This window comes from Capra hircus, chromosome 7, assembly GCF_001704415.2.
Source record: "Capra hircus breed San Clemente chromosome 7, ASM170441v1, whole genome shotgun sequence".
NCBI lineage: Eukaryota > Metazoa > Chordata > Mammalia > Artiodactyla > Bovidae > Capra > Capra hircus.
The window spans coordinates 94,192,875-94,220,545 of record NC_030814.1 but is presented as its reverse complement, the minus strand read 5'-3'; the positions used below and the strand labels follow the sequence as shown (position 1 = coordinate 94,220,545).

Below are 27,671 nucleotides of genomic sequence, written 5' to 3'. Positions count from 1 at the left end.
AACTGACTCGAGGACATTGCTTATATTGGTGAGCAACATTCAGTTGTACATATATACCACAACTCCTTTATTCATTCATCTGTCAATGAACATAAAGCTTGTGCTTCCCTGTCCTATCCACTGCAAACTGTGCTGCAATGAACACTGGGGTACATGTGTCATTTTCAATTATGGTTTTCTCATGGTATATGCCCAGCAGTGGGATGCTGGGTCATGTTAGTTTTAGTCCTAGTTTTTAAAGAAATCTCCATACTGTTCTTCATAGTGGATGTATCAACTTACATTCCCACCAACAATATAAGAAGGTTCGCTTTTCTCCACACCTTCTCCAGCATTTACTGTTTTTAGATCTTTTAATGATGGGCATTCTGACCAATGTGAGGTGATACCTCATTGTAGACTTCATTTGCATTTCACTCATGAGTGATGTGGAGCAACTTTTCATGTGTTTGGGGGCCACCTCTATGTCTTCTTTAGAGAAATGTCTGTGTAGGTCTTCTGCTGATTTTTTGACTGGGTTGTTTCTCTGGTATTTGATCTGCCTAAGCTGCTTCTATATTCTGTAGATTAATCCTTTTTCAGTTGTTTCACTGCAATTATTTTCTCCCATTCTGAGGGTTGTCTTTTCATCTTGTTTATAGCTTCCTTTCATGTGCTAGAACATTTAATTAGGTCCCACTTGTTCGTTTTTGTTTTTATTTCTATTACGCTAGGAGGTGGGTCAAAGAGAGAATGCTGTCATTTATGTCAAAGAGTGTTCTGACTATATTTTCCTCTAAGAATATTATAGTTTCTGGCCTTAAATTTAGGTCTGTAACCCATTTTAAATTTCTTTTGTGTATGGTGTTAAGAAGTGTTCTAATTTCATTCTTTTACATGAGGCTGTCCAGTTTTTCCAGTACCACTTTTAAAAGAAGCTGTCTTTTCTCCATTGTATATTCTTGCGTCCTTTGTCCAAGAAAAGGTGCCCACAGGTGTGTGGGTTTACCTTTGGGCTTTATATCTTTTACCCTTGGTCTATGTTTCTGTGCCAGGACCATACTCTCTTAGTGACTGTAGCTTTGTAGTATAGTCTGAAGTCATGAAGGTTGATTGCTCCACCTCCACTCTTTCTCAAGACTGCTTTGGCTATTTGGGGTCTTTTGTGTTTCCAGACAAATTAAAAAAAATTTTTTTTTTCTAGTTCTGTGAAAAATGCCATCAGTATTGCACTGAATCTGTAGATATCACTGGATAGTACAGTCATTTTCAGAATGTGGATTCTTCTAATAACATGATACATGTCTCCAACTCTTTGTGTTACATTTGATTTCTTTCATCAGGATCTTATAATTTTCTGTACAGAGATCTTTTGTCTGCTTAGGTAGGTTTATTCCTTGGTATTTCATTCTTTGTGTTGCGATGGTGATGGAATTGTTTCCTTAGTATCTCTTATTTTTCAATGTTAGTGTACAAGAATGCAAGGGATTTCCACATATTATTTCTTCCAACTTTGCTAAATTAATTGATTAGCTCTAATGATTTTCTGGTGGCATCTTTAGAGTTTTATATGTATAGGTTATGTCATCTACAAAAAGAAAGGTGAGTCTTGACACTCATCAGCCTGCAAGAAATATTTCAAGGAAGAAGCCCCCACAAGACAGTGCTCTGCATTCCCAGCTCAGGGGCGCCCAGTAGCTCCTGGAACTGCCCTTGTAGATATCTGGGTTCCAATCTACCTGGCTGGTGCAAAGGCATCACCTCGCCTTTCATGCCACTGCAGGGACCTGGTGTGCAGGAGTCACCATGGGTTGAACTGTGTGTTTGTGTTGTGATCAGGAACTCTAGGCTTTGCTCTAGCGACAAGACATGATAGATTCAGGCAGAAGGAAATCCTGAACTAGTCTCCTTACTTTTTCCATTACTACTGAGACACGAATGATAAAACTGATCCCCATATTCCTGAAGTTTATGGTGTTTTTCCAGTGTGCATACATTAGTGAAAGCTAAAGGGTGAAGAATTGGTGAATAAATCCTTTCCCATGTTTATTACCCTCAAAAGGATTCTCTCCTGTGTTGATTTTGAAAATATTTAGTAGGGGACCTCCTTGGTTCTCCAGCGGTTAAGGCTCTACCTTCCAATACAGGGGGCATGTGTCACATCTCCAGTCGGAGAACTAAGGTTTCATATGCTGCACAGTGCAGTCAAATATTAAAAACAAAATGTTAAGACAGGAGTTGTCAGGAGCTGCGTTAGGCATTACTGACAAAATAGAGGCACGGCCCTAAACCCCCTCCCTTTTTTCTGTAGGCATGGACCCGGAATGAAGGAGTTAGGTTTTGTGATTCTGACTTGTTTTTTCCTTTCCTCGGCTGAGTTGACTGAGAGACTATTAAAGTGCTTACTGTTTTTGAGAGGAGCAGGAGAAGGCATAAAGCCTTCTGCAGCTGTGCTCAAAGAATAATTCATAAAGTTAATCACTGACATTTGTTCAAGGACTTTTACAAAAAAGTGTTCCAGGGTGAGCACAGAGACCACAGCTTGAGACCATGGGAGGGATTCCTATCTGAAGCCTATTTGTGAGAAAAGTGTTTATGGCAAAGGAGTTTGCTGAATTTAGGGCTTAGGAATAATTAAAATAGTTAGAAGCGAAAGATTTAAGGATTGCTGTAATGTTACAATATTCTACTATAGCTTATAGAAATTAGGGACTTTAGAGATATTAGCTAGAAGCCCTTTCTAAGAAATAGTGAACTTAGGATACTAGGGGCAAACAGGACTTAGAAACATAAGAAATAAACTGAGGAATGTGGTATGCAGCCCAGACATTAGCATGAGTTACAGTGTATTCACAAGGACACATGAGAAAAAGTAGATAAGAGAATTGCTGAGGAAGGAACTCCTTTTGAGGGGCAACATTGATTTTTGGAGAAAAATAAACCTGGGTCAATAGGAACTAAAAATATCAAACCTCTGACCTAATGCTTTTGTAAAAGTATAAAAGAGAATCATAAGCTTGAAATAAACAGGCAGTCCAAGAAAACTGAGAGGCTGCCTCAGTTTCTCTCGCCGACACTGCCTACCCCTTCAGGTTGAATCCCTGGCTGCTGGAGCTGGACTCCGGCAAGGAGTAATCAGTAAGGGCTTTCCCACATATCATGTTCCAATGGCTTCTCTCCCAACGTCATTGTACATAGGAAGTCAGTATTGAGGAACATAAAAAGGTTTACCCACGTTCCTTACAAGAATATGGTTTCTCTCCAGTGTGTCTTCGCTTGTGCATGGTAACAGACAAAGAAGTGGTAAATGTTTTCCCACATATATTGCACTCAAAAGGCTTCTCTCCAGTGTGAGTTCTAAAATGTTTAGTAAGACGAGAAGAAACAGCAAAGGCCTTCCCACACTTGTCACACTTAAAAGGCTTCTCTCCAGTGTGAGTTCTAAAATGTTTAGTAAGACACGAGGAGTCAGCAAAGGCCTTCCCACATTTGTCACACTTATAAGGCTTCTCTCCAGTGTGTGTTGTCATATGTTGAGTAAGACCTGAGGCTCGAGTGAAGGTTTTCCCACATTTTTCACATTTAGCAGTCTTCTCCCCAGTATGAGACTGTAAATGTCTACGAAGAATAGAAGAAAACCCAAAGCCTTTCCCACATGCGTCACACTTATAAGGCTTCTCTCCAGTGTGTGTTCTCATATGCCGAGAAAGGTATGAGGACTGACTGAAGGTTTTCCCACATGTGTCACATTTAAATGGCTTTTCTCCAGTGTGAGTTTTCTTATGTTGAGAAAGGCCTGAGGATTGAACAAAGGTTTTCCCACATGTGTCACACTTAAAAGGCTTCTCTCCAGTGTGAGTTCTGAAATGGTTACTAAGATATGAGTAAGCAGCAAAGGCCTTCCCACATTTGTCACACTTAAAAGGCTTCTCTCCAGTGTGTGTTCTCATATGCTGAGTAAGGTATGAGGTTTGAGTAAAAGTTGTCCCACATATGTCACACTTAAGAGGCTTTTCTCCAGTGTGTGTTTTCATATGTTTAGTAAGGCATGAGGATTGAGTGAAGGTTTTCCCACATGTGTCACACTTAAAAGGCTTCTCTCCAGTGTGAGTATTCATGTGTTCAATAAGGCGAGAGGAACCAGTGAAGGTTTTCCCACATTCTTGACATTTGTATAGTTTTATTCCAGTGTGAATTTGACCGTGAACACGAAGGTGTGAGGATGACCCAAAGGCTTTCCCACATTCCTTACATTTATACAGTTGCTCTCCAGTGTGAGTTTTCATATGTCCAGTGAGGTCTGAGGATCGATGGAAGTCTTTCCCACATACCTTACACTTATAGGGCTGGTCTCTAGTGTGAGTTTTCATATGTCCAGTGAGGTTTGAGGATTGAGAGAAGTCTTTCCCACATTCCTTACATTTGTAGGGTTTTATTCCAGTGTGAATTCGACTGTGAACTTGAAGGTATGAGGAGGATACAAATGCTTTCCCACATCTCTTACATTTGTAGGGTTTTATTCCAGTGTGAATTCGTATGTGAATGCGTAGGTATGAGGATGATCCAAAGGCTTTTCCACATGTGTCACACTGAAAAGGCTTCTCTCCAGTGTGTGTTTTTATATGTCGTCTACGGCTTAGGGTTGCATCGGAGACTTTTCCAGAATCCTCATATATGTAATGTTTGTTAGCTGTGTGAGTTGGTACACGTCCATGGAGGCTTGTTGACCGAATGGAAGCTCTTCCACATTCATTCCAGTTGTCATGTCTTTTTTTCTTCTGAGCTCTCACTCGTGCCTGAAGAAAAGACCCATTAGCAAAGGACTGCCCACAATCTCTGTTTTCTAAGGCTTTCTCTTGTATGCTAGATTGCCAGAACACAGTATCTGGAGTCAGCCTGATGGCTTTTCCACACTGATTAAACATGGAACATTTTTCTCCAGTAAAGGATTCATTGTGCAGAATAAGGAAGCTTTTTCCATAATGATTATATTCGTGAGAATTGCCTCCATTTTCAGTTCTCCTGTGTGTACTATGGTACAAGTAGTCACTGTCACTGAAGTCTTTCCGGCTGTGCTCACAGTCATACAGTTCCTGCCCATTGTGGCTTTGTGTCTGTGGAGAAATGGATGGATGATGATTCAAAGATCTCTCAGATTCATTAACTGATCCTACCCATCTCAAAACGGAAACATCATTACAGAGAGGATGATGATTTTTACCATCTCTGTTATATTCACACACTTCCTGCCCTGTTGATTTCTTTAAAGTTAAATGATGAAATCCTTTTGACACAATGAGGTGCCATATATTCTAATCATAAAACAGTTCACTACAATTTCATTAATTATTCTCAAAGTTAATTGTCTAATTATATACATGGGAATGATTCCTCGTGGGAAGTCTGCAGCAACTATTTTGAACCTTGGGTTAGGATATTCCCAAGTTGATCATAATTAGAATTTGTTGACTATCTGGGGTGAATGCCACTCAAATATCTATCACTAATGTTCATGCTGTATGGAAATCCTAATATTAACTAAAAGGAAAATAAGTATTTTTTTATGAATGAAACTTACTGATCTTACCATTTGTACCCTATTTGATGTTTTTTCTGGCAAAATATCCTGCTGAATTCCCAAGTCATTGGATATAGGTTGCATTTCCCATTCTAAAGGAAAAGAGAATAACAAATTTAAGACTTTGCACAAAGAAGTGGATGTTAAAGGGGTTAAAAACAGTAAGGCTCATCTGTATAAGTTTCCAATTTGACATATCTTTTAATAAGGCAGACAGACGTGAGGAATTTGACTATGACAAAAATTAAGCAAGAATATATATACGTATTGAGTACTTGATTTAAAAGACGAGTCTATGGAGAGTAAAAAGGAAAAGAGAATATTATTAGGGAAAGTTCTGGACAAAGAATATACATCAACATGATAAAACTAAGGGACTTCACTGGTGGGCCAGTGATTAAGAATCTGCCTACCAATGCAGAGGACACATGTGAGAGCTCTGGTCCTGAAACTAATATGGCATGTGCTGTGGAAGAGCCAAGGCTATATGCTACAACTGAGCCTGTGCTGTAGAGCCCAAGTGACACAACTAGTGAGTCTCAAGGCCCTAGAGCTCATTGTCCGCAACAAGAGAAACTACCCAATGAGAAGCCTGCACACCAAAAGTAGAGTAGCCCCTGATCGCTGCAACTGGAGAAAGCCTGCATGCAGCAACAAAGAGCCTATATTCAGCACCCTCACTCCTCCAAAAAATATATATATAACTAATACAGAAAGAAAGGGCTATTTTGTGAGAACACAGGAAAGTCTGATTAAATGTATGTTTGTATGAGAAGTTCAAGAAGTCACAGAACATTAGAAACCAATGTCCTCAGCCTTCTGAGAGAAAGCCCATTTCAATAAGCTTCCTTCTTATAAATTCAAAACACACTGAAATTTAATTGACATGGGAAGTTCTTTATAATTGCTCACCTTGGAGGATTCCTCTCTCCACAGTTTTTAATACATCTTGTTCCAACCAAGAGACTAAAGTGGGTTTGAATGCCTGATATCCTGTTCATGAAGAAAGATATTAATGAAAAAGTCCCTGCCAAACATGACAAACCTTCCCATGAATCAGGTCCTATATAATCAAATCATTAGAATGAATGTGGTAATAATTTTTAAAGAGAGAAAAAGGCAAACAGCTCCTGTTTCTGTGGGTCAAAGAGATTGTATCTGTGGTCAGTGAAAAACATATTCAGACCTATGTGAACATTTACAAAGCATTGAGAATGTTGTTAAACGGGAAATGAAGTAAATGTGAAAGAGATGTTTGGCGTCATGGAGAAGCTGCTAAACTAGTGGTTGCCAAATGCTGGTTTCAAGAATCATGCCCACTGCCTGTTAAAACAGATAACTGGGCCCAAATTTCAAAGTTTCATTCACTATGCCAAAGGTGAACTCTTGAGAATGCGTATTTCAAACAAGAGTCATGATAATGCTGTTAGTTCTCAAAGCACATTGTTAAAGAAAGTACACTGGAGTAAAACTCATTCTTTAGATACGAGTGTCTATTAGTTTCCATTGTGTTCAGATTGGCATCACCCATCTTGGAACATAGAAGGTACAGCACATATATGTCTGCTCCCTAAGAGTGTACTGGAATGATGGCAGACTTACCTGCTGTGGTCAGGTTCTTGTAGTTTTCCAGCATCACATTTCTATATAGCTTTCTTTGAAAGGGGTTCAGTAAAGTCCACTCTTCCTGGGTGAAGTACACAGCCACATCAGCAAAGGTCACTGAGTCCTAAACCATCGCACACAAAGTAGTTTCAGTAAAGTAAGATCTCCAACAATGTACAGTGGAGAATGAGGAAGGGAGCCCCAATATCAACAGAGGGCCTCAAGGTCTCTCTTCATCTCTCCCAGGACACAATGGTCCTAGCTTTCCTTTTTAGCTACACCCACTCGTGATTGATATGGAACCAATAACACAATCCTAAACAAATTACACATACTTGGGCAAGCTAATAAATAAGGTCACTAGGAAATATCTACCCTCATTCTGTACCATGTCAGAACAGTCAAAATAAAACACATGCAGCAGCAATCATGACATAATATCAGAAGGTAATTACTGAAATACTAAGATTATTCAGAGTAATCCCTCATCAATATGAGACCTTTCACACGGGGAGGAAATTCAAAAGGGACTCAGACTGGCTTTATTTAATAAGCTGTGTACATAGGTCTAACCAGAAGGAAATGTTTCCACGTGGTGCATGCAGTAGCTCACTCTGTATAACGATGCTCTGTCTTCTTACCTGAGAACAATCCCTCAAACACTCAGCTACCATCCTGTCTTGCCTCTATCTTTTCCTCAGGATCGAATAAAGGGTCCTTAGAAAGAAGACCTATGAGAAAAGAAAGAAGGCATGGGCATTTAGAGATGATCATAATTCCCACAATCACTGTACGAAAGTCATTCCATTCTAGTTCAAAATTCCTGAATATCCCTGCACACTCAGAAAATGTCACACTGAGAGGAAAGCAGGTGAAGTAGGACCCTGAGCTCACCTCCCCCTCAGGAACATAACAAAAATATATCTATATGGAGCCCCTTCCCACTGAAAACAAACTGGAGACAGAATGATGTCCAAAACCAAGGCTGTAAAAATGATCCAGAGTCAGGTAGGAAAGGAGGGGAATTGATATGGTTTTAGTGTTTGCTGCCAAGTAGAGTGCACACTTGAGGGTATGCAGCAGATCTGGACCCAGTACTGCATCTGAATAAGGTGAGTTAGGCCAGTGCTGGCACCTGTGGAGATTGTGGATCAGGAGCTGTCTGTATACCTGACTGGCTTCCTAGACAGTCTCAGTGTGTGTCTGGCCTGTAAAAACCCTCCTGTTCCAGCGTTGCTTCCTCCAAGGCAAAGGTACAGTTGCTGGGAGCAGAGAGAGTGCAAACACGGAGAGAACAGAACTGACTGAGAGGCAACACTCAGGGCTTCTGCTTCCAGGACCTTGGAACCAGACCTCGCTCCTGCTCCTGATGACAGGGTAGTGATAGCCACTGTGCACAGGAGAAAAACAGCTCACACAGGGCTCTGGCTCTAGCCATTGTATCACCAGCACAACTTCCTAACAAGGACGCCCCGAGGAAAGACATATCTGTGCTGACCACATTTTATTTTTTGTTTTAAAGATTTATTTACTTATTTTTGGCTATGCTGGATCTTCTTTGCCATACTCAGTTACAGTGAGCTGGGGCTACTCTGTAATTGTGCATGGGCTTTTCATTGGGTTGGCTTCTCTTGTTCTGTAGCACAGGCTCTAGTGTGAACGGACTTAGTAGTAGTTGCAGCATGTGGGCTCAGTAATTGCAGTACCCAGGCTCTAGAGCACAGGCTCAATAGTTATAGCACACAGTCTTAGTTGCTCTGTGGCATGTGGGATCTTCCTGGACCAGAGATCAAACCCATGTCCACTGCATTGGCAGGTGGACTCTTCACCACTGAGCCACTAAGGAAGCCTCTTTATTTTAATTTTTAAAGTCTTATTTCTTAAATTTTGCCCACACCACACAGCTTGTGGGATCCGAGCTCCACTACCAGGGATCAAGCACTGTAGTGGAACGTGGAGCCTCAATCAAGGGACTGCCAAGGAATATTCTTCTCTGCTTAAATCCAGCTCTCCCACCAAAGCTACTGCACACAAAGACTGCATAGGGACCTACAAAAGGATATACCTTCAAAGATGAGATAGGTAAATGTTTCACTTAATTTCACAGAGACAGAGAAAGTAAAACAAAATGAGAAGATAAAGGAGTTCATTTCAAACAAAAGAACAAGGATAAAACATAGATGAAACAACTAATTTAACACAGATAAATAATATACCAAACAATCAGTCTAAAGCATTAGTAAAAGAACTCCAGGGCTTCACCAGATGAAGCAAATGAAGATGAAATAGGCAGTCTACCTGAAAAAGAATTCAGTGTAATGATATTAAAGATGATACAAGACCTCAGAAATAATATGTGGGCACGGATAAAGAACGGAGGCACAAATTGAAAGTGTACAAGAAACATTTAACAAGGACCTATAAGAGACAAAGAACAGACAATCAACAATGAAAAACATAAGAACTGAAATAAAAATACACTGGAGGGAACCAATAGCAGAATAACTGAGGCAGAAGAATGGATAAATGAGCTGGAAGATAGAATGGTGGAAATAACCAAAGCAGAGAAGAACAGAGAAAAAAGAAGGAAAAAGAAATGAGGACAGTCTTAAAGACTCTGGGACAAAATTAAATGCTCCAATATTCAAATGACAGGGGTTTCAGAAGAAGAGGAAAAGGGTATGAGAAAATATTTGAGGAGATTACAGTTGGAAACTTCCTTAGGGTGATGGTAAAGGAAATAGTCACCCAAGTCCAGGAAGCCCAGAGTCTCTCCTAAAGAAAAACCCCAAAAGAACCACACCAATATACATATTATTCAAGCTAACAACAATTAAACACAAAGAAAAACAATTAAAAGCAGCAAGGGAATGCTGGTGGAAAAGGAAACTGATACAGCCAAATGGAAAACAATATGGAGATTCCTTTAAAAATTAAGAATAAATCTACTACATGACTCAGAAATCTCACTACTAAATTATAGTATTTATTACAGCAATATTTACAATAGCTAGAAAATGGAAGCAATCTAGATGTCCAGTGACAGATGAATGTATATAGCAATTATGGTACATTAATACAGTGGATGTTACCCAGCTATAAACAGGAGCAAGTCTGAGTCAGTTATAGTGGATGAACCTAGACCATCTTATACAGAGTGAAGTCAGAAAGAGAGAGAGAAAAAAAAAACCAAGAATCATATATTAAGGCATATACATGGAATGTAGCAAAATGGTACTTATGAACCCGGCAGAGAAGAAACTTGTGGACACAGAAGGGGAAGGTGAGGGTGGGCTGTATTCAGAAAGCAGCACTGACATATATACACTATCACGTGTAAAATATTAGTGGGAAGTTGCTTAATAACAAAGGGAGTCCAGTCTGGTGCTCTGTGATGACCAACAGGGGTGGGATGTGGGAAGAAGAGGGAGACTCAGGAGGGAGGTGATACATACATACATACATATGCATATATATGTGTGTATATATATACATACATACATATATGTAAACTTGTGACTGATTCTCAGTTATATGGCAGAAACCAACACAAAATGTAAAGCACAAGAATGCTAGGGCTTCCCAGGTCATTCAGTTGTAAAGAATCCATCTGCCAATGCAGGAGACATGGGTTCGAGCCCTTGATCAGGAATATTCCCTGGAAAAGGAAATGCCAACCCATGCCAGCATTCCTGCCTGGGAAATGTCATGGACCGAAGAGCCTGTTAGTCCACAGGGTCGCAAAGAGTTGGACATGACTTGGTGACTAACGAACAACAACAAATAAGAATGGTAACTGAACTGGAGAGAAGAATGAATGAACATAGTTAAAGTTGTAACAAGGAACATAAACAATAAAAAAGAACCAGTCAGATGTGAAGAATAAAATAACTGAAATAAAAAACATGCTGCTGCTGCTGCTAAGTCGCTTCAGTCGTGTCCGACTCTGTGTGACCCCATAGATGGCAGCCCACCAGGCTTCCCCATCCCTGGGATTCTCCAGGCCAGAACACTGGAGTGGGTTGCCATTTCCTTCTCCAATGCATGAAAGTGAAAAGTGAAAGTGAAGTCGCTCAGTCGTGTCCGACTGTTCGCGACCCCATGGGCTGCAGCCTACGGGGCTCCTCCATCCATGGGATTTTCCAGGCAAGAGTACTGGAGTGGGGTGTCATTGCCTTCTCCAAAAAAACATGCTTGAAAATACTAACATCAGATCAGGGGGCACAGGAGAGTGCACAACTGATATGGAAGACAGAATAACAAAAATCACCCAATCAGAAAAACAGAAAGAGAAAACAAATTTTAAAAATGAGAACAGTATGGCAATACCCTGGCAGACTAGTGGTTAGGACTCAGTGCTTTCACTAAGGGGGTCCTGGGTTTGATTCCCCATCGAGAAATTAAGATCCTGCAAACTGTGTGTTGTGGTGGAAGAAAAAGGGACAGGTTAAGGAATCTCTGGTCTAATATAAATGATTCTAACATTCTCATAATTGGGTCTCAGAAGAAAAGAGAAAAAGAGGGGAAAAAATGTATTTGATAAAAATATGAACTCAGATCATGAGTTCCTGATTGCAAAATTTAAGCTTAAATTGAATAAAGCAGGGAAAACCACTAGGCCATTCAGGTATGACCTAAATCAAACCCATTATAAGTGAGGGTGACAAACAGATTCAAGGGATTATATCTGGTAGACAGAGTGCCTGAAGAACTATGGATGGAGGTTCATAATACTGTACAGGAGGCAGTGACTGAAACCATCCCAAAGAAAAAAATGCAAAAAGCCAACGTGATTGTCTGAAGCCAAAGCTTTACAAATAGCTGCGCAAAGAACAGAAACAAAAGGCAAAGAAGAGGAAAGACATTACCCAAATGAATGCACAATTCTAGAAAACCGCAAGGAGAGATAAGAAGGCCTGCTTAAATGAATAAAGCAAAGTTAATAGAGGAAAACAACAGAATGGGAAAGACTAGACATATCTTCAAGAAAATTAGACATATGAAGCATGTTCATGCAAGCACAGGCATGATAAAAGACAGAAACGGTATCATCAAACAGAACCAGGGAAGATTAAGAAAAGGTGGCAAAAATACAAAGAAGACCTATTTAAAAAAAAGTATTAATGACATGGATAACCATGATGGTGTGCTCAGTCACCTAGAGACAGACATCTTGGAGTGTGAAATCAAGTAGGCCTTAGGGTGCAATACTACAAACAGAGCTAGTGGAGGTGATGGAATTCCAGCTGAGCTATTTAAAATTCTAAAAGATGATGCTGTTAAAGTGCTGCACTCAATACATCTGCAAATTTGGGAAACTCAGCAGTGGCCACAGGCCTGAAAAAGGACAGTTTTCCTTCCAATCTCAGAGAAGGGCAATGCCAAAAAATGTTCAAACTTCTGTACAATTGCACCCTTTTCACATATGCTGGAGAAGAAAATGGCAACCCACTCCAGTATTCTAGCCTAGACAATCCTGTGGATGGAGGAGCCTGGTGGGCTGCTGTCCATGGGGTCGCACAGAGTTGGACATGACTGCAGTGACTTAGCAGCAGCAGCACATATGCTAGGAAGGCTCTGATCAAAAATCTTTCAAGCTAGGCTTCAACAATACATGAACCGAGAACTTCCTGATGTACAACCTGGGTTTAGAAAATGCAGAGGAACCAGAGATCAAATTGCCAACATTTATGGACCATAGGAAGGCAAGGGAGTTTCAGAAAATCATCTACTTCTGCTTCATTAAGTATGCTAAAGCCTTTGACTGGGTGGATCACAACAAACTGTGGAAACTTCTTAATGAGTGAGAATACCAGACCACCTTAACTGTTCCTTGAGAAACCTGTATGTAGATCAAAAAGGAAGTGAAATGGACAGGGAAGGGTGACTGGTTCAAAGTTGAGAAAGGAGTACAAGAAGGCTGTATATTGTCACCTTGCTTATTTAATTTCAATGCAGAGTACATAATTTAAAATGCAAGATGGGATGAATCACAAGTGGGAATCAAGACTGCCAGGAGACATTATCAACAACCTCAAAAATGCAGATGATACCACTCTAACGACAGAACGTGAAGAGGAACTAAGGAGCTTCTTGATGAGGGTGAAAGAGGAGAGTAAAAATGCTGGCTTCAAACTCAACGTTAAAAAAACTAAGTCAATCATGGCATCTGTTCCCATCACTTTATGGCAAAAAGAAGGGGCGGAAAAGTAGAAGCAGAAACCATATTTTTATTATCTCCAAAATCACTGTGGATGGTGACTGCAGCCATGAAGTTAAAAGACATTTGCTCCTTGGAAAAAAAAACCTATGACAAACCTAGACAGCGTATTAAACAGCAGAGACATCACTTGCCAACAAAGGTCTGTTTATTCAAAGTTGTTTTCCGGTAGTCGTGTATGGATGTGTGAGTTGGATCACAAAGAAGACTCACTGCCAAAGTATTCATGCCTTTGAATTGTGGTTCTGGAGAAGATTTTTGAGAGTCCCTTGGAATACAAGGATATCAAACCAGTGGATCCTAAAGGAATCAACCCTGAATACTCATTGGAAAGACTGATGCTGAAGCTGAAGTTCCAATACCTTGGCCACCTGATGCAAAGAGATGACTCACTAGAAAAAACCGTGATGCTGGGAAAGACTGAAGGCAAAAGCAGAAGGGGGTGTCAGAGATAAGATGGTTAGATAGCATCACTGACTCAAAGAGATGAATTTCCCAGAGACAACTCTGGGAGATACTTAAGGACAGTGAAGACTGACGTGTTGCAGTCCACAGATCACAAAGTCAGACACGTCTTAGCAACTGAACAACAACAAGAATGACCGATAATTTCCCAAGATGGAAGAATGAAACAGATATCCAGCTACAGAAAGCACAGAGTCTCAAACAAGATGAACCCAGAGACACACACCAAAATATATCATAATTAAAATTCAAAAAGTAAACAGAGACTTCTAAAGGCAGTAAGAAAAAACAAGGAGTCATATACAAGGGACCCACTTAAGGCTATCAACTGATTTTTCTGCAGAAACCTTGCAGGACAGAGGGGCATATACTTTGAAAGTGCTAAAAGGGAAAAACCTACAAATTAAAGATACTCTACCCAACAAGGTTATCATTCAAAATCAAAGGCAAGACAAAGAACTTTCAGGTAAGCAAAAACTAGAGGAGTTCATCAAATCTAAAACAACTCTAAGAGAAATAGTAAAGAGTTTTCTCTTAAGTGGAAAAGAAAAGGCTACAAGCAGAAGAATGTATAGGAAAGAAAAGTCCCATTAGTAAAGTAAATATATAGTAAAGCCTGTGCAACAACCATTTAAGTAAGCAAGTACAAAGATTAAAAGAAACTATAACTACAACAATCAATTAAGTGTTAAACAAGAAATATGACATTAAAGACAAAAAAACGTGCAATAAGGGAGAAATAACATAGAATGTGCTCGAAATTATATCACTATTAGTTTAAAACAAGCAGATCTAGTTACAGGTCAACATATGAATCCCAGAGTAATCACAAATTAGTAAAGGTAAAGACACACATACAGACTGAAAGTGAAAGGACAGAAAAAAGATAGTCCATGCAAAGGCAAACAAACAGGAATTTGGAGTAGCAATACTCAGAGTAGACAAAGTAGACTTTAAGACAAAGTCTAAATAAAAGACAAAGGACATTATGTAATGATAAAGGCATTAACACAAGGGAATGTAACAGCTGTTAACATATGTGTATTAATACAGGAGAGGCTAAATAAATAAAGTACATATTTACAGACAGAAAGGGAGACATTGAGAGTAATACAATAATAATAGGGAATTTTAATATCCAATTAGCATCAGTGATGGAGAAGGCAATGGCAACCCACTCCAGTACTCGTGTCTGGAAAATCCCATGGATGGAGGAGCCTGGTAGGCTGCAGTCCATGGGGTTGCTGGGAGTCAGACACGACTGAGCGACTTCACTTTCACTTTTCACTTTCATGCATTGGAGAAGGAAATGGCAACTCACTCCAGTGTTCTTGCCTGGAAAATCCCAGGGACGGGGGAGCCTGGTGGGCTGCCATCTATGGGGTCGCACAGAGTCAGACACGACTGAAGTGGCTTAGCAGCAGCAGCAGTAGCAGTGGACAGATCATCCAGACAGAAAATCCAGAATAAAACAGTAGTCTTAAGACGCATTTGGCCACTTGGACTTAATAGATACCTACAGCATATTCCAACCCAAAACAGAGACATAAACATTCATCACAAGTGCACATGGAATGTTCTCCAAGACAGATGACATGTCTGCTCAACAAATTGAATGGACAGAGATAATATCAAAAAAATTTTTTTTTGACTACAATGCTGTGAAACAAAGAAATCAATTACAGAAAGAAAAATGGGAAAAGAACAAATATGTGGAGACCAAACAACATATATGTGGAGACCAAACAATATGTTACTACAAAATGAACAGGTCAATGAAGAAATTGGAAAATACCTCAAGACACATGAAAATAGAAACAAAACGTCCCTAAATTGATGGGATGCAGCAGAAGTAGTCATGATGAGGGGATTTTATAATGATACAGGCCTATCTCAAGATGTTAAGAAAAATCTCAAGTAAACAACCTAATTTACCATCCAAAGGAATTAGAAAAAAAACAAAGCCTTAAGTTAGCAGAAGGAAAGAAGTAACAAACATCAGAGAGAAAATAAAATAGAGAACCCCACACCCCCTACATTAGAAAAGATCAGTGAACCCCAAAGCAGGTCTTTTGAAAAGATAATTAGTGTTGATAAGGCTTTAGCCTGTCTCATTAAGGAAAAAAGAAGACCTAAATAAGCAAAATAAATAATGAAAGAGGAGAAATTATAACTAATTCCACACACAGAGAAATAATCAAAAGGGAATACTATGAGAAAAAGAAAGTATACTGTAAAGTTATATGTCAATAAATTGAACAACTAGAAGAAATATGCATCTAGAATTACAAAACCTTTGAAAACTGAATAGGAACCCATGGATAATCTAAGTAGACGGATTACTAATGTTGAAACTGAATCAGCAATCAAAATTCCCCAAAATTAAAAGTGCAGGCAAGGCAGCTGCACAGGAGAATTCTATCCCATATATAAAGAAGGCTGAATACATAAGCTCGTGCCACACAGCATATGGGATCCCAGTTCTCTGACCACCAGGGATTGAATCAGTGCCCTCTGCACTGAAATAGTCTTAAACACTGGCCCACCAGGGAAGTCCCTTAATGTCTATTCCCAAAAAACAAAGAGGTGGAAATACTCCCAAATTCTTTCTATGAGACCATGATTACCCTGATGCTAAAACCTGAAAGGGGCAGTATTAAAAAAAAAAAAAGATTATAGGCCAATATTTCTTATGTATAGAGATACAAAAATTCCCTGCAAAATATTAGCAAATAGATTCAACAGTCTACAAAATGGATTATTCACAATGATCAAGTGAGATTTATTCCAGGGATGAAAGAATGGTTCCAAATCTGATCATCAAGCAATGTCATATACTACATTAATAAAAGGATACTAAAAATCACAGATAATTTCAATTAATGCAGGAAAAACACTGAGTAAATTCACCATCTATTCACAATAAAGACTCTCATCAAAGTTGGTATAGAGGGTACACATCTCAACATAATGAAGGCCATTTATGGGAAGCCCCAGCTAACATCAAACTCAATGGAATACAGAAAGTTTTTCATTTAAAATCAGAAGTAAGACAAGAATGCCCACTCTCATCCCTTCTCTTTAATGAAGTATTGGATGTCCCAGCCACAGCTATCAGATGAGAGAAAGAAACAAAGGCATCCAGATTGGAAAGGAAGAAGTACAATTGCCACTCTTTGAAGATTACACGGTACTATATATAAAAAATCCCTAAAGTCACCATCAAAAAACTATTAGAACTAATAAATGAATTCAGTAAAGTGGCAGTATACAGGATTAATATAAAGAAATCTGTTTCTTTTCTATACCATAATAATGAATTACCAGAGAAAGAAAGCAGGAAAAAGAAGTTCCTTTGAAAAAAAGAATTGTTACTAGAAATAAATTTAACCAAAAACAGACCTATACTCTGAAAACTATGTAACAGTGTAGGAAATTGAAGATTATATTACAAAGAAGTGGAAAGATATCCTGTGCTCATGGACTGAAAGAATCAATACAGTTAAAATTCCATACTACCCAAAGCAACCAGAAATTTAACGTAACCCGTAGGAAAGCACTCATGATATTTTTCACAGAACTAGAAAAAAAAATTCTTAAATTATTTTAAATTACTCTGAAGAGCCAAGGCAGTATAGACAACAAAGAACAAAGCTAGGGGTATCACAGTCATTGACTTCGAACTATACAAGTTTGTTTGTGTGTGTGTGCACAGTAGTGTTCAACTCTGCTACCCCATGGGCTCCTCTGTCCATGGGATATCCCAGGCAAGAATATTGGAGTGGGTTGCCATTTCCTATCCCAGGGGATCTTCCCAACCCTGGAAGCGAACCTGTGTCTTTGATGTCTCCCTCACTGACAGGCAGGTTCTACACTACACTACAAAGCTACAGCAATGAAAACCATATAAAACGGATACAAAAACAGACTCATAGATGAATGGAATAGTATAAAGAGCCAAAAAATAAACACACACACTTAGAGTCAACTAATCTCCTACAATGCAATAAAAAATACACAATGTAGAAAAGACAGTATGGCCAGCAAACGGTGCTGAAAACACTGGACAGCTCATGTAAAAGAATAAAATTGGAATATTTTCACATACCATGTATGAAAAAAGCTCAAAACGGATTAAAGACCTAAATACAAGACTAGAAACTTGGGCTTCCCTTGTAGCTCAGTCAGTAAAGAATCTGCCTGCAAGGCAGGAGACCTGGGTTTGATTGCTGCGTTGGGAAGATAATCTGGATAAGGAAATGGCAATCCACTCCAGTATTCTTGCCTGGAGAATTCCATGGACAGAGGAGCCTGGCAGGCTACAGTCTATGGGGTCACAAGACATAGTGACTAAACCACCACCAGAAACCATAAAACTCCTAGAAGAAAACATACACAGAACGCTCTTTGACATACATATTAGCAGAATGCTTTTGGCTCTGTCTCCTAAGGCAAAGACAACAGAGGCAAAGATAAACAAATGGAATTGAAGTAAATGTAAAAGCTTTTGTAAAGCAAAATAAACAATCAAAAAATGTAAAGAAAAAAAAAGTAAAGACCATCTACTGAATGGCAGAAAATATCTGCAAATGATATGACCAATAATAAAGTACAAAATATGTAAATAGCTCATACAACTTAAGATTAAAAAAACCCCCAAATAATACTATTAAAAAAATGAACAGAAGACTTGAAAAGACATTTTTCCAAGCAACACACACAGATGGCCAACAGGTTCATGAGATGATTCTCAAGGTCACTTATCGTTAGAGAAATGCAAATCAAAACTGCAGTGAGCTATCGCTTCACGCAGAATGGTCATCAAAAAGCTCACAAATAACAAATCTGGCCAGACTGTGAAGAAAGGGGAACACTGGTATTCCGCTGGTGGGAATGTAAATTGGTGCAGCCACTATGGAAAATAGTATGGGGATTCCTCAAGAAACTACACCATGATCTAGCAATTCCATTTCTTTGGGTGTATATACAAAGAAAACGAAAACAGTAATTTAAAAATATACATGCACCCCAATGTTCATAGCAATGTTATTTACAGCAGGCAAGTTATGGAAGCAACCTAAGTGTCCATCAACACATGAATGGAAGGAAAAGACTCAAAAATGAAATGTTATTCAGAGTCACTGGAAAAGATTCTGATGCTGGGAAAGATTGAGGGCAAGAGAAGGGGACAACAGAGGATGAGATGGTTGGATGGTATAACTGACTCAATGGACGCAAGTTTGAGCAAACTCAAACAGATAGGGAAGCACAGGGAAGCTTCCACTGCAGAGGTCAGGGGTTCAATTCCTGTTGGGGTAATAAGATCGTGCATGCCTCCGGGAGATAATATCCCACATACACCATGGTGGGGACAAAAATATACATAAATAAGTGATGGTGGTAGTTTAGTGGCTAAGTCATGTCTGACACTTGCAGTGCCATGGACTGTAGCCCACCAGGCTCCTCTGTTTATGGGATTCTCCAACCAAGACTCCTGGAATGAGTTGCCATTTCCTTTTCCAGGGGATCTTCCCGACCCAGGGATTGAACCCAGTCTCCTGCCTTGGAGGATTCTTTACTACTGAGTTACCAGAGAAGCCCCAAATAAATAAATAAACACACAAATACACACTAAACATAGGCTTTCTGTGATGTTCTTCCAGGGCTAATCCTCCAATATGGCTCAAATACAATTCCAAAAATTTCTTAGATTAATGTTTCATGGACAGTTCAGTCCAGTTGCTCAGTCCTGTCCAACTGTTTGTGACCTCATGGATTGCAGCATGCCAGGCCTCCCTGTCCAGCACCAACTCTTGGAGCTTGCTCAAACTCATGTCCATCGAGTCATTGATGCTATCCAACCATCTCATCCTCTGTCGAACCCTTATCCTTTTGCCTTCAATCTTTCCCAGCATCAGGGTCTTTTCCACTGAGTCAGTTCTTTGCATCAGGTGGTCAAAGTATGGGAGCTTCAGCATCAGTCCTTCCAATGAATATTCAGTGTTGATTTCCTTTAGGATCGACTGGTTTGATCTCCTTGCTGTCCAAGGGACTCTCAAGAGTCTTCACCAACACCACAGTTCAAAAGCATCAATTCTTCAGTGCTCAGCTTTCCTTATGGTCTAGCTCTCACATCCATCCATAATGACTACTGGAAAAACCATAGCTTTGATGACACGGACTTTTGTCAGTAAAGTCTGCTTTTTAATATGCTGTCTAGGTTGGTCATAGCTTTTCTTCCAAGAAGCAAGTGTCTTTTAATTTCACAGCTGCAGTCACATCTACAGTGATTTTGGAGCCCAAGAAAATAAAGTCTGTTACTGTTTCCCCATCTATTTGCCATGAAATGATGGGACCGGATGCCATGATCTTTGTTTTCTGAATGTTGAGTTTTAAGCAAGCTTCTTCCACTTTCATTAACAGGCTCTTTAGTTTCTCTTCACTTTCTGCCATAACGGTGGTGTCATCTGCATATCTGAGATTATTGATATTTCTCCCAGCAATCTTGATTCCAGCTTGAGCTTTATCCAGTCCAGCATTTCACATGAAGTATTCTGCATATAAGTTAAATAAGCAAGGTGACAATATACAGCCTTTTCCCAATTTGGAACCAGTCTGTTATTCCATGTCCGGTTCTAACTGTTGCTTCTTGACTTGCATACAGATTTCTCAGGAGGCAGGTAAGGTATTCCCATCTCTTTAAGAACTTTTCACAGTTTGTTGGGACCTACACAGGCAAACACTTTCACGTAGTCAATAGAGCAGAAGTAGATGTTTTTCTTGAATCCCCCTGATTTTTCTATGATCCAATGGACATTGGCAACTTGATCTCTGGTTCCTGTGCCTTTTCTGAATCAGCTTGAACATCTGGAAGTTCTCAGTTCAGGTACTACTGAAGCCTAGCTTGGAGAATTTTGAGCATTACTTTACTAGCATGTGAGATGAGTGCAATTGTGCTGCAGTTTGAACATTCTCTGCATTGTCTTTTTTTGGGATTGGAATGAAAACTGACCTTTCCCAGTCCTGTGGCCACAGCTGAGTTTTCTAAGTTTGCTGGTATATTGAATGCAGCATCATCATCTTTAATAGCATCATCTTTTAGAATTTTAAACAGCTCAGCTGGAATTTCATCACCTCCACTAGCTTTGTAGTAATGCTTCCTAAGACCCACTTGACCTCACATTCCAGGATATCTGGCTCTAGATGAGTGACCACACCATCATGGTTATCTGGGTTATTAAGACCTTTTTTGTATAGTTGTTCTTTGTATTCTTGCCCAGAGATAAACACACCCACCTTCGGTTACCTAATCTGTGACAAAGGGAAGAATATCTGATGAATAAAAAACAGACTCTTCAATAAGTGGTGCTGAGAAATCTGGATCAGTTCATTTCAGTTCAGTCGCTCAGTCGTGTCTGACTCTTTGCAACCCCATGAATCGCAGCACTCCAGGCCTCCCTGTCCATCACCATCTCCTGGAGTTCAATCAGACTCACGTCCATCGAGTCCATGATGCCATCCAGCCATCTCATCCTCGGTTGCCCCCTTCTCCTCCTGCTCTCAATCCCTCCCAGCATCAGAGTCTTTTCCAATGAGTCAACTCTTCGCATGAGGTGGCCAAAGTACTGGAGTTTCAGCTTTAGCATCATTCCTTCCAAAGAAATCCCAGGGCTGATCTCCTTCAGAATGGACTGGTTGGATCTCCTTGCAGTCCAAGGGACTCTCGAAGAGTCTTCTCCAACACCACAGTTCAAAAGCATCAATTCTTCGGTGCTCAGCCTTCTTCACAGTCCAACTCTCACATCCATACATGACCACAGGAAAAACCATAGCCTTGACTAGAAGGACCTTAGTCGGCAAAGTAACATGTCTGCTTTTGAATATACTATCTAGGTTGGTCATAACTTTTCTTCCAAAGAGTAAGCGTCTTTTAATTTCATGGCTGCAGTCACCATCTGCAGTGATTTTGGAGCCCAAACAAATAAATTCTGACACTGTTTCCACGGTTTCCCCGTCTATTTCCCATGAAGTGATGGGACCAGATGCCATGATCTTCGTTTTCTGAATGTTGAGCTTTAGGCCAACTTTTTCGCTCTCCTCTTTCACTTTCATCAAGAGGCTTTTCAGCTCCTCTTCACTTTCTTCCATAAGGGTGGTGTCATCTGCATATCTGAGGTTATTGATATTTCTCCTGGCAATCTTGATTCCAGCTTGTGTTTCTTCCAGTCCAGCATTTCTCATGATGTACTCTGCATAGAAGTTAAATAAGCAGGGTGACAATATACAGCCTTGATGTACTCCTTTTCCTATTTGGAACCAGTTTGTTGTTCCATGTCCAGTTCGAACTGTTGCTTCCTGACCTGCATACAGATTTCTCAAGAGGGAGGTTAGGTGGTCTGGTATTCCCATCTCTTTCAGAATTTTCCACAGTTTATTGTGATCCACATAGTCAAAGGCTTTGGCATAGTCAAGAAAGCAGAAATAGATGTTTTTCTGGAACTCTCTTGCTTTTTCCATGATCCAGCGGATGTTGGCAATTTGATCTCTCGTTCCTCTGCCTTGTCTAAAACCAGCTTGAACATCAGGGAGTTCACAGTTCACGTATTGCTGAAGCCTGGCTTGGAGAATTTTGAGCATTACTTTACTAGCATATGAGATGAATGCAATTGTGCGGTACTTTGAGCATTCTTTTGCATTGCCTTTCTTTGGGATTGGAATGAAAACTGACCTTTTCCAGTCCTGTGGCCACTGCTGAGTTTTCCAAATTTGCTGGCATATTGAGTGCAGCACTTTCACAGCATCATCTTTCAGGATTTGAAATAGCTCAACTGGAATTCCGTCACCTCCACTAGCTTTGTTCGTAGTGATGCTTTCTAAGGCCCACTTGACTTCACATTCCAAGATGTCTGGCTCTAGATTAGTGATCACATCATCATGATTATCTGGGTCGTGAAGATCTTTTTTGTACAGTTCTTCCGTGTATTCTTGCCACCTCTTCTTAATATCTTCTGCTTCTGTTAGGTCCATACCATTTCTGTCCTTTAAGAATGAAATTAGAACACTTCCTAACACCCTACACAAAAATAAACTCAAAATGGATTAAAGCCCTAAACATAGGCCGAGACACTATAAAATTTTCAGAGGAAAACAAAGGAGAAACACTCTTTGACATAAGTCACGATAAGATCTTTTTTGACCTACCTAGTAAATTACTGAAAATTTAAGAAATTGAATGGGACCTAGTTAAACTTAAAAGACTTTTCAAAGCAAAGGAAACTATATAGAAGATAAAAAAGGCAACCCTCCAACTGGGAGCAAAAAATTTTGTAAGAAAGCAATACAGAAGGGTTAGACTCCAAAATATACAGACAGGTTATGGAGCTCACTATCAAAAAAGAAAATCAAACAACCCAATCAACAAATGTGGCTTTCCCACATTTTTCACATTAGTAGGGTTTTAATCCAGAGTGAAATTTTTGTGACACTGAAGGCATAAGGAACATTTAAAGTATTTTCCACATTGCTTACATAAAAAAGGACTCTTTCCAATGTGAGATTTTCAATGCGTCCTAATCTCAGATCTAACAAAAATGTCACCACAGTGTTCACATGAAAACTATCATGGGTTTCGATATGTAAAGTAAGTAAAGAAGACAAGATGAAGGCTTTACCACATTCCTCATATTTATATGGTTTTGTTCCAGTGTGAAAGATGAAACAATATACAGAGAAGTTTATTTACACAATAACAGATGCTAAAAGAAATTATAGGAAGGTGCTGGGAAACAATTTATTCTGAGGATCAGAATATCACCACACATAGGACTTCACAGGAAAGTCTACCTTTAAAATAGAAAACTCTGATGATTCCTAGCTTAAACAAGTAGTCCTACTGAGCAACACAACCAAGGGATGTCCTAAATTTACATTTCCTGATGGAATCCAACTTGATGTACACAACATCACCTTCAAAATATGCGTAAGAAATAACCAGTAGAATATACCGGGAGTTGGTACACTTTGGTCATAGGTGTATTTTTTAAAATAAAGTTCTTTGGATCACAGATATGCCCATTTGTTTCCCTAAGTCAACAGTATTATTCTGCTATTAAGGCAGAGTTGAGTAATTCCATACCTTATTGCTCGTGACACATCAAGCACTAACTATCTGGGCCTCTTCAGACAATAAGTTGGCCAGCCATGGCTCTCAACCAAGTACCAACTAACAGAAACTACACGACATGAAGGAAAACTTAAACATACTGTGACTATAAAACCACAAATATAAAACTGTGACTTTTTAAACAATGTGTGACTCCTCAAAGTGTCAATATAATGAACTTAACAGACAAACAACGGCAGGTGATTTCGGTTAAAAAAAAGACTAAAAGGCATTAACAGTTGTCACACATAAGCCCTGATTGGGTTCTAGATCCCCAAAGTACCAAAAACACATTTTGGAACCACGTGGAGAGGCTAATTTATTATAGTAGATACTTCAAAATATTATTTTTACCTTTCTTATGTGAAATAATGGAATTCTTATATTTAGTAGGATAATGCCCATACCTTTAGAAGAAAGTATTTAAAAGACAACTTATCATGCATGCGACTTATTTTCAACTTATTCTCAAACAGCTCACCACGGTGTATTTGTAAATCGAGGAGAGAATAAGCATGGAAAATACTAAAACTAAATGAATCTACGACAACGAACATTCACTGTACTGGAAGGTCACATTTTATTGAGGTTCTAGGCGTTACACAATCACATAATGTGGGGAAATATACATTTAATCCAAACAAGTTATTTATGGTTTCTCATTCTTGAACTTGTATCAAAAAGCCTCCACCGTATCTCCTGGAGACCCGAGTCTGACTGTGGGATCTTACGACCCTAGGTATTTCAGATGAGTTAACTGCTCTCGGGGTGTGTGTGTTTTGAAAACAAGTTCTGTAATCTACATACATTTAAACAGAGTAATACGCGCAGCCTTGATATCCGAAGAATCTGTACCTCTATGAAATATTCAAAAACAACGTGCAAAGAGAAAGCCAAATTGTTTGGTGAAACATTATTTTTCATACAAAAGAAGCAGGCGTTCAAACCAACTCTTCCCAATACTCTGAGCAATAGGGCAGGGTAGCCAGGTTCTTAACACCCAGAGGACGTGGGGGACGGAGCAACGCACACTAGAACAGCGGAAATTCTTTTCCTCGTGGACGAAAGTCACAAAGAACTCATTGGAGGCTTTCGAATAGGGAAGCACAGTGAATGTCGACACCCCGCAGACGCACCCTCACAGCACTTAACACCCGACGGTGACTCAGATCCCGCGGACGCGAAAGGGGCCAGGGCTCTCTCAGGAGTCCCCTAGGAAGCCAGGCCCAACATGCTGTATAACGACCTCGGTGCATCCCAGAACCCTGCCTCCACGCAAGACTCACCCACAACAATGTGAAACACAGGACGACTAACCTACCTCTTTCCACCAGGCATAGACCAGCCCGACCAAAATGCTGTCGCGAGCCAGTGACGCCACTTCCGCCTAATGCTGTCGCGAGCCAGTGACGCCACTTCCGCCTAGTGCCTTGGCTGTAGAGGGGCGGGGTTCCAGGACGCTGGCTGCCATTCAAGTTCGATTGATTGGCAAGTTTCCTTGTTAGCAGCGATACGGTAGTTTTCGTTGGGTTGGGGCGGGACCCCTAGGTCAGCTCTGAACGCGGACTGCAGGCAGAAGCAGGCCCAGCTTAAGCGGCTGAGGCCAGAACTGCGAGCAGAAGGCGGAGCCTATAGCAGGATATAGTTTTGGAGGCGAGTTTTGGGGCAAGTGATAGTTCTGGATTTGGAGGGCAGAAGGGAGAGGCTGGCGATGGTTACCTACTCAAAACGATGCTACTCAAAAACTTTTCTGCCTGCCTGTTCTCAGATTCCTGGAGCGCTTAAAATTAGATTCTCCCATATTGACAAATCTGGCAATTTTGAGATGGCCAGATTCGGCCAGACACCACTTTCTGATCAAATTCGTTGTTGTCAGGGGTAGGGCCACAGAGCAAAGTGGGGTAAGTGCACTATCAACACACACGGAGCTGCTCGACTACTACAGAAATTTTGGAAAAAGCAGAATTATCCAAGGGGAAAACTCCACCTCAAAGAAGGAAGAACGTTCAAGCCATTGACATGCTACACCTGAAATAGGCTGAAGCTGAGCTGGACACCACAAAGGTTGATGGTCTTGAAGGCAGCGACTCATTTGTGAAAAAGAAGAAAGGAAGAAATTTTCCCTAAAATAATATTTGTACAAGATAATGGTGTTTATCATGCTCTCAGGGAAGGAATATTAGATTGTCAGTCAAAATGTGTGGGGTTTTTTCCTCGTTTTTCTGATTGTTCAGTCACTCAGTCGTGTCTCCTTGCAACCTCATGGACCTCAGCATGCCAGGCTTCCCTATCCTTCACTATTTCCCAGGGTTTGCTCAAACTCATGTCCATTTTTCTGGGGGTGTTCATTAATAGGATAAAGTTTCTTTATATTTGGGGACTCCTGTTTGTTTGAATTAGCTTTGCTTTGTTGGTTACCTGGCACAGTGATCAGCTACATGGATGCAGAAAACCAAAAAGTTGTCTCAAAATTCCTCTTCTTGGGACTCAGAAGATCCAGATCAGCAGCCCCTCCTCTTCAGGCTTTTCCTGTCTATGTACCTGGTCCTGGTGCTTGGGAACCTCATCATCCTCACTATCAGTTCTGACCCCCACCTCTACCCCCAATGTATTTTTTCATCTCCCATCTGTCTCTTTCTGATATTTGTTTCAATTCCACTGTAGTTCCAAAAATGCTAGCAAATATCCAGACACAGAGCAAAGTTATCACCTATGAAGGCTGTATCATCCAGATGTATTTTTTCTTGGTTTTTGGGTACTTGGACAACTTCCTCCTGACTGTGATGGCCGGTGACCACTATGTGGCCATATGCCACCCCTTGCACTACACAGTCACCATGAGTCCCCACCTGTGTGCCCTGCTGGCTCTAGTCTCTAGGTCTCTCAGTGTCCTAGTCAGCCTCTTGCACAGTCTGATGGTATTGAATCTCTCGTTCTCCCTGCACATGGAAATTCTGAACTTCTGTGAATTTGCTGCAGTGCTCAAGTCTGCCTGTTTGGATGCTTTCAGCAATTACATCATGCTGTATTCTGTGACTGGATTGCTGGGAATTCCTCCACTTGCTGGGATCCTTTTCTCTTACACTAAGATTATTTCCTCCATACTGAACATCTCTTCGGTGGAGGGGAAGTACAAAGCTTTCTGTGTACTGTGGGTCTCACCTAACAGTCATTTCCTTATTCTATGGGACAGGATTAGGAGTGTATCTCAGTTCTCCCCTTCCTCCTCAGAGCAGGCAATTGCCTCAGTGAGGCACACCGTGGTCATCCCCATGCTGAACCTCTTCATCTACAGCTTGAGGAACAGGGATATGAATGGGGCCCTGAGGAAACTTCCCAGCAGGTCTTTCTTGTCTTTGTGAGGAGACATGGATGTTGGGATGGGAGAATCACTGTAATAACCTATATAAATATACTGGCAATCAGAAATACCTAATCTTCAACTTCATTGAGTGTATGCTTTGTCCCTGTTTTTCTGAAATACCATAGCTTGAGCTTCTTCTAAGTTTTCACTTTCTAAAGCAACTGATTCTTGGACTTCTCTGATGGCTTAGTGGATAAGAATCTGCCTGCCAATGCAGCGGACGTGTGTTTGATCCCTGGTCCAAGAAGATTCCACATACTGAGGAGCAACTAAGCTTGAGCACCACAACGACTGAGGC

The 27,671-nt window shown here is 40.3% G+C and overlaps 1 protein-coding gene and 1 pseudogene across 2 annotated transcripts; one reads left to right on the top strand and one right to left on the bottom strand.

The window, feature by feature from the left end:
• Positions 3,042-25,400, bottom strand: LOC102185172 (zinc finger protein 708). 2 transcript variants are annotated; one of them, XM_013965141.2, is made up of 6 exons: positions 25,331-25,400; positions 7,804-7,893; positions 7,160-7,286; positions 6,470-6,550; positions 5,567-5,649; positions 3,042-5,093 (listed from the first exon to the last, which is right to left on the bottom strand). In XM_013965141.2, the coding sequence occupies exons 2-6, from the start codon at positions 7,834-7,836 to the stop codon at positions 3,207-3,209; spliced, it is 2,211 nt and encodes a 736-aa protein (XP_013820595.2). In that variant the 5' UTR covers positions 7,837-7,893; positions 25,331-25,400; the 3' UTR covers positions 3,042-3,206. The 2 variants fall into 2 exon arrangements, with proteins under 2 accessions (XP_013820595.2, XP_017906491.1); XM_018051002.1 differs by lacking the exon at positions 6,470-6,550.
• On the top strand, positions 26,448-27,371 carry LOC102184899 (annotated as a pseudogene).

Excerpts from the sequence above, each read along its gene's own strand:
- LOC102185172 (XM_013965141.2), bottom strand. The coding sequence starts at position 7,836 with ATGGTAGCTGAGTGTTTGAGGGATTGTTCTCAG. Across the intron at positions 7,287-7,803 it reads GTTTGAGGGATTGTTCTCAG|GACTCAGTGACCTTTGCTGA; the intron begins GTAAGAAGACAG and ends GCGATGGTTTAG. Across the intron at positions 6,551-7,159 it reads CAAGAACCTGACCACAGCAG|GATATCAGGCATTCAAACCC; the intron begins GTAAGTCTGCCA and ends CTTCATGAACAG.